The sequence below is a fragment of the Hylobates moloch genome, unplaced genomic scaffold, assembly GCF_009828535.3.
Source record: "Hylobates moloch isolate HMO894 unplaced genomic scaffold, HMol_V3 SCAFFOLD_7, whole genome shotgun sequence".
NCBI classification, from domain to species: Eukaryota; Metazoa; Chordata; class Mammalia; order Primates; family Hylobatidae; genus Hylobates; species Hylobates moloch.
Genome location: NW_026652282.1, coordinates 73,263,842 through 73,271,066, shown reverse-complemented (window position 1 = coordinate 73,271,066; position 7,225 = coordinate 73,263,842). Strand labels below are relative to the sequence as shown.

Here is a 7,225-nt window from a genome sequence, read left to right as displayed (position 1 = left end):
TGTAAAATAAGTACTTTAGGTTTCTCCAATATTCACACTCTGAGTATCTATGAAAATCATGTTAAGTATGAGTTTAATACAACAGATCATAAAATAAGACTGTCAGATCAGCCATTTCATCGTAGTGTCTACATTGTTTTGCTAGATAAAATTGGGCCGGTCACTTTATTTTACAATTTACTGTTCAGTGCTAGTCAATCAAGTTTCAATTCATGACTTAAGTATGAAATATAAGGTTGCATTTAATTCAATTTGGCTATATGTGTATTAAGAGAAGTATTGGCAACAGTAAGGACAATCACACTAAAAATACAAGTCATGATAAATGCAAGCCTATTGTGACAAGAGCAGTAAGTGAGATGAGTGATAAGTAGTACTAATGTATAATTTGCAACTAAAATTTATGAATTATGGTCAGAACTTCTTTTTGAGTAGCATTTCTTTTAGGGACACAATAGTAAAGACAGTCTTTTGCTTTTTACTTATTATTACTTGAGAAGTTTTCATATCTCACTAATCTTCAGTGAAATAATAAATTTTGCAAAACAAAACAAAAGTCTAAATTTCATGAAACTGCTCAACATCAAATTGCAGATAGTAATGGAATAATTATATTATCATTGAAGTCCTGTGTTTAATATCTGTGTGCCAATTGTGGCATATTAAAGTTTGTAGGTTATAGTTACATTGACTACAGAGAAGAAATGAAAATGGTTTTCTTTATACTAGCCTTATAATTTCTAAAGTGCACTAAGGAAGTCATGAGGAAAGCTAGAGCTTTAAGAAACCATTATATTTAAGACTATGGAAATTAATTTAAAAATGCCTGTATTATTATGACATATTATAGAATAGTATAATATTTTTAAGTTTAAGTATGTACAGGGCTCTTTAAATGTAAGTATTATGACCAAAACTGACTTTGTTGATATCTGATTATATTGCCATTGCCGAAAGTTTTTTTTCCTTGCTGATCTTTTTTAGCCACCTGGTTAATCTTTAAAACACATTGCTACTTGTATTTTCTTGATGCATATATCTGCAATCTAATTATTAATGACAGACATAAATAAAAATCTATTTAGATTAAGTAAATTTTCTTTTGTACCAAGTGAAGAAAACCAACCACTACATACTTTTTTCTTTTATCTATATTAAAAATATAATTAATGTGTAAATGTAAAATATTGTAGACTAGAGTAATGAGAGAATTCCCCCTCTGCCTCTACAATATAGAAATTCTGGAACCAATATAAATGAAATGTTAAAATACATAAACAAACACCAAATTAATAGAAGAGAATTCCCAGGTTTCGGAGGGTAAAAAGGAAGTGAATGTCAGAATAATGTGTAGGACAGTGAACAGAAACTTGCAAGAAAATAGAGTCTAAAATTAAAAAAAAATAAAGCACTTATCATTTAAAATTACACCTTAGCAAACATGGAGAGTTTTACAATTTCGTTGACAGGATTATTTGGTTTTAATGCCTTTACAAGAAAAAAAAGTAAGGTCTTGGACTGTGCTATGATAGAAACGGAGCAGTGATCTTTTTTAAAACTCAAATCATATATAAAAGATTTATCCACAGTAAAATAGTACAGTAAAAGGTAAACATACAAACACACAGAAACTTGCTTTGTACTGGCTTGTGTTATAATTATAATAAAATTCTCCCCTTAAAATGTTTACATATAGGCACACCTGTATAAAAGTTTGTGTTTTAAGTGTTTAATTTCTATGTAGGCAAGGAAATCTCAAGCTGATAATGGCAAGTTGGGCCCAGATTGGCAAATCAATGTTGGTGATAAATTGAGGTACATCCCAGGAGCAGTAAAAGCTCTCTTATGCAGTCAGAACAAAATTATTGCATATAAAATATTAGTTAAGAGTGTTTCAAATCCAACATTTACAGCAAAAATGAGAAAATCTATTATAAAAATAAACTGTCATAATTTTCTATGATAGAACAAGTTGCAGAGATTAAAAATACATATTTAAGGCTAGGCACAGTGGCTAATGCCTGTAATCCCAACACTTTGGGAGGCTGAGGTGTGTGGAACACGAGGTCAGGAGATCGAGGCCATCTTGGCCAACATGATGAAACCCCGTCTCTACTAAAACACAAAAAAGTAGTCGGGTGTGGTGGTGCACACTTGTAGTCCAAGCTACTTGGGAAGCTGAGGCAAGGGAATCAATTGAACCCGGGAGGTGGAGGTTGCAGTGAGCCGAGATTGTGCCACTGCATTACAGCCTGGTGACAGAGCAAGACTCCGTCAAAAAAAAAAAATAATTAAAATAATTAAATTCAACATAATGAATCAAGAACAACCATCTTCAAAAAAAGAGAGAATTTTTAAAATACTTTTTAAGATACAATATAATCTTGTGAAATGAATAATAAAATAACTAAAAGTAAAAACTCAACAGATCGGGTAAACACCATATCACATTCAATGAAATAACTAGTAAACTGAAAGTTGGATCTGAAAAATATTACTCAGAAGACGTTAAAAGAGATATGAAAGACAACTGAGAGACAAGGGTGGCAGAATGAAAACGTCCAACATATGTTTAATAGTATTTCAATGACAAGAGTAGATATTGGAAAATATTATTTATTTAAAAATGCCAGAATGATGAAAGACATCTATTGTAAGACTCAGAAACATAGTAAAATCTAAACAAGATAAATAGCAAAAAAAAAAAAATCCACATCTTTGTAGCAAAATTTCAGAACATTATTAATATAGTGAACTTAAAAACAACCAAAGAGAAAAGACAGATATTTACAAGAGATGTTAGATTTACTGTAGACTTCCCAGAGTATCGAAAAAGAAAGCCAAAAAAGAATGGCATAGTATTTTCTCTGTATATATGAATACAACCGCCAAACTGAAATTATTTACATGTTTATTTAAAAGCATGCCAGTTATCTACACAGTATACTTTATACCTTAAATAAGTAACTGGGTCACATTTTTCTTTGTGTTGGCAAAGGATCCAGTGAAAGGGTAATATTTTCCAGCTCTGCATAAAGTGAGATGCAAGCCTACACACATTTGCACAAACAAAGGGACTATCTAAAACAGGAACTTGTATTTAAAAGGGAAGCAGAGTGTAAAAGCTTGGAAAATTTGCAGTCTACCAATGTTGTAGAAAAAAAAAACGAAAACAACAACAACAACAAAATATTTTTCAGGGAGAAATTCAAGCCAGCTGCAGAAATTCGCATAAGTAAAGGAGAGAGGTTTCCGGTTCCCAGAGTGGGGCACAGCGAGGCGCTAGGGGGAACGCTGGCCTCTGAAACTAGCTCTGGGACCGGGGTCTGCGGCCGGCCCCTAGCTGGCCCCGTCTCCCATCCCCAGAAGGGTATTCACTGGGGATTCTGAGCTTTGGCTGCTCCAGTTTCTCACGACACAATGTTCCCTTTCTACAGCTGCTGGAGGACTGGACTGCTACTGCTACTACTCCTGGCTGTGGCAGTGAGAGAATCCTGGCAGACAGAAGAAACAACCTGCGACTTGGTAGGAGAAAAGGGTAAAGAGTCAGAGAAAGAGTTGGCTCTAGTGAAGAGGCTGAAACTACTGTTTAATAAAAGCTTTGAGAGCACTGTGGGCCAGGGTTCAGACACATACATGTACATCTTCAGGGTGTGCCGGGAAGCTGGCAACCACACTTCTGGGGCAGGCCTGGTGCAAATCAACAAAAGTAATGGGAAGGAGACAGTGGTAGGGAGACTGAACGAGACTCACATCTTCAACGGAAGTAATTGGATCATGCTGATCTATAAAGGGGGTGATGAATATGACAACCACTGTGGCAAGGAGCAGCGTCCTGCAGTGGTGATGATCTCCTGCAATTGACGCACCCTAGTGGACAATTTTAATCCTGTGTCAGAGGAGCGTGGCAAAGTCCAAGATTGTTTCTACCTCTTTGAGATGGACAGCAGCCTGGCCTGTTCCCCAGAGAGCTCCCACCTCAGTGTGGGTTCTATCTTACTTGTCACGTTTGCATCACTGGTTGCTGTTTATGTTGTTGGGGGTTTCCTATACCAGCGACTGGTGGTGGGAGCCAAAGGAATGGAGCAGTTTCCCCACTTAGCCTTCTGGCAGGATCTTGGCAATCTGGTAGCAGATGGGTGTGACTTCGTCTGCCATTCTAAACCTCGAAATGTGCCTGCAGCATGTCGTGGTGTGGGGGATGACCAGCTGGGGGAGGAGTCAGATGAAAGGGATGACCATTTATTACCAATGTAGATTGCACTTTATATGTCCAGCCTCTTCCTCAGTCCCCCAAACCAAAGCTACACAGCCAGATTTCTCAAGCAGTCTCAACTCCAGTCCCTCATCTCACCCTTACTATTGCTCTTGCTTTCCAGTTTTGCTTTTGATTTGCATCTTCTCACTAGTAAAACTGCCTTCCCTTTGTTCCTTATTTTCTGTTTTTTCTCTAGAGAGGTACAGTTGTAAGTCAGAGTTAATATAATAGGGCCTGTGAAAATAGAGGCTTTTGCACTGTCTCTTGACATCAGAAGGTACAATAGGCATATGGGCAAAATGGTGTGGCAGGCTCACTGGCCCTTTGTTTTTTAAACACATTTTCACAAGTTTTTGAGACACTGGATTTCTTTAATTTAAAAAAATGCCAAGAAACGTTATTTATACAGGTTTGATTGCTTTCATGTTGTTATTCTGTACCTTATAGTAGTCTCCATGAGAATCTGGTATTTCTTGCTGCTTGGAACTACTTTGCAGTGATTACTTGGTTGCAGTCCAAGTACTCTCATTTAGTCTGAGCCTGGAGATGTTCTAGACTTGCTTCTCCCACCTCTGGGATTAGGACAGGAAAAATGTGAAAGTTCCCAATTACAGGATTATACGGTACCATCACATGACTTGTGGAAATTGGGGTGACTGTATAGCTGGGATTGGGCTAAGGATTGTGGTCTTATCTGTCCACATACAGCCAAAATGCCTATCCAGAAATCCAGTCCGTTGGAAAGGAAAATTGGAACTCCTGTGCCACAGGGGTTCCAGAAAAGGGAAGTCACTTTACCTTGCGGTGGTGGGATCCTGATGTCTCTCATCCATTTGTAGTAAAAGCTGGTAAAGCTTTTCTTACTCCTGGTTCCCTATACCAGTATTTCTAAACATATGTCGCACTTTCTCCACGGGTATGTGGTTTTGACCTTATTTTCAATCTAGAAAGGGAACGGAAGCAGAAGTGGGACATCGAGGGCTCTGCTGTCCTCTGTGCTGGGTGTGGAATGCTGCTGCACCTGTCCCTTCTGCTGGCTCAGGGAAGTGTCTTCTTGCCCACATTTCTGTGGGGAAAGGTTTTTAATCCTCTGATGCTTCCATCTTCCTGTTTAGGCCATGTGCCCAGAAACCTGGGCTGATCTTTCTTTAATAGTGAACCCCTGGGCCACTGAAGAGTAACAGGTCTCCACTGGACACAAAAGAGGGATGGAATCAACAGGCAGGGGGCCTTTTATAAGCCTTAGGAAAGGAAAATGAAACTTTGATCTTTGGACTTTTCAATACTATTGGAGTGATTTTTTTCTTTCTAAACAGGGAAAATAATGTTACAAAAGCATCTTTTTTGTTATTTGTTTGCATCCCTCCCCCACACCCTGGTGTTTTAAAATGAAGAAAAAAAACCATCACTTTTTGTACAAAAACTCTTAATGATTAAAAAACAAAGAAACAAACAAAAAAATAAGTAAAGGAGAGACAAATATTAATAGCCAAGACGATGGGAAAATTCCTCCAAGGTATTTCAGAGACTTTTATGGCAGCCCCTCCTATCACAGGCCCAGAGGAGTAGGAGGGAAAAAATAGTTTTGTGGGCCAGGCCCAGGGCCTCACTGCTCTGTGCAGCCTGAAGAAATGGCATCCTTCCTCCCAGCCACTGCAGCTCTAGCTGTGGCTAAAAAGGGGCAAGGTACAGCTTGGGCTGTTGCTTCAGAAAGTGCAAGCTCCAACTTGGCAGCTTCCACATGGTGTTGGGCCTGGAGGTGCACAGAAGGCAAGAGTTGAGGTTTTGGAGCCCTTACCTAGATTTCAGAGGGTGTATGAAAATGCTTGGATGTCCAGGCAGACGTGTGTTGCAGGGGTGAAGCCCTCATGGAGAACCTCTACTAGGACAGTGCAGAGGGGGAAATGTGGGGTTGGAGCTCCCACACAGTGTCCCCACTGAGGCACTTCCTAGTGGAGCCATGAGAAGAGGACCACTATTCTCCAGACCCCAGAATGGTGGATCAACCGACACTTTCACTGTGCACCCGTAAATGCTGCAGGCACTCAACACCAGCCCATGAAAGAACCTGTGAGGGCTGCACTGTTCAGAGCCACAGGGGTAGAGCTGCCTAAGGTGTTAGGAGCCCACCCCTTGCATAAATATGGCCTGGATGTGGGACATGGAGTTGAAGGATATTATTTTGGAACTTTATGGTTTAATGATGACTGTGCTGGATTTGGACTTGCATGGGGCTTGTAGCCCCTTTGTTTTGGCTAATTTCTCCCATGTAGAATGGGATCATTTAACCAATTCATTTACCCTCATTGTATCTTGCAAGTAACTAACTTGTTTTTGATTTTACAGGCTCACAGGCAGAAGGGACTTGCCATGTCTCTGATAAGACTTTGGACTTGGACTTTTGGTTTAATGCTGGAATGAGGTAAGACTTTGGGGGACTGTTGTGAAGGTATGATTGTATATTGAACTATGAGAAGGACATGAGCTTTGGGAAAGGCCAGAGGCAGAACGATATGGTTTGGATCTGTGTCTCCACACAAATCTCATTTTTAAATGTGATCTCAAGTGTTGGAGGTGGGGCCTGGTGGGAGGTTATTAGATCATGTGGGTGGTTTATAATGGTTTAGCATCATCCCACTAGTGCTGTCTCATAATAGAGTTCTCACAAGACTGGTTGTTTAAAGCGTGTATCACTTCTCCCTTTGCTCTCTTCCTCCTGCTCCGACTATGTAAGACATGCTGGCTTCCTCTTTGCCTTCTGCCGTGATTGTAAGTTTTCTGAGGCTTCCCCAGCCATGCCTCCTGTACAGCCTGCAAAACTGTCAGTCAATTATTCATTTTTTCTTTATAAATTACCCAGTCTCGGATAGTTTTTTTATAGCAATGTGTGAATGGACTAATACAGTCTTTTTTTCATTAGGCTCACAGAATTATTTTTAAAAAATTAACCCCAAAATAGCTCCCAAA

General features: G+C 39.3%; 1 protein-coding gene across 1 annotated transcript; it reads left to right on the top strand.

The window, feature by feature from the left end:
* The first annotated feature begins 3,291 nt into the window (after nt 1-3,291).
* LOC116811852 (cation-dependent mannose-6-phosphate receptor-like) lies at nt 3,292-4,372 on the top strand. The gene is given in 1 exon segment (XM_032757249.2): nt 3,292-4,372. A coding segment is annotated over 1 exon segment (837 nt). The 5' UTR covers nt 3,292-3,420; the 3' UTR covers nt 4,258-4,372.
* The last annotated feature ends 2,853 nt before the right edge of the window (nt 4,373-7,225 follow it).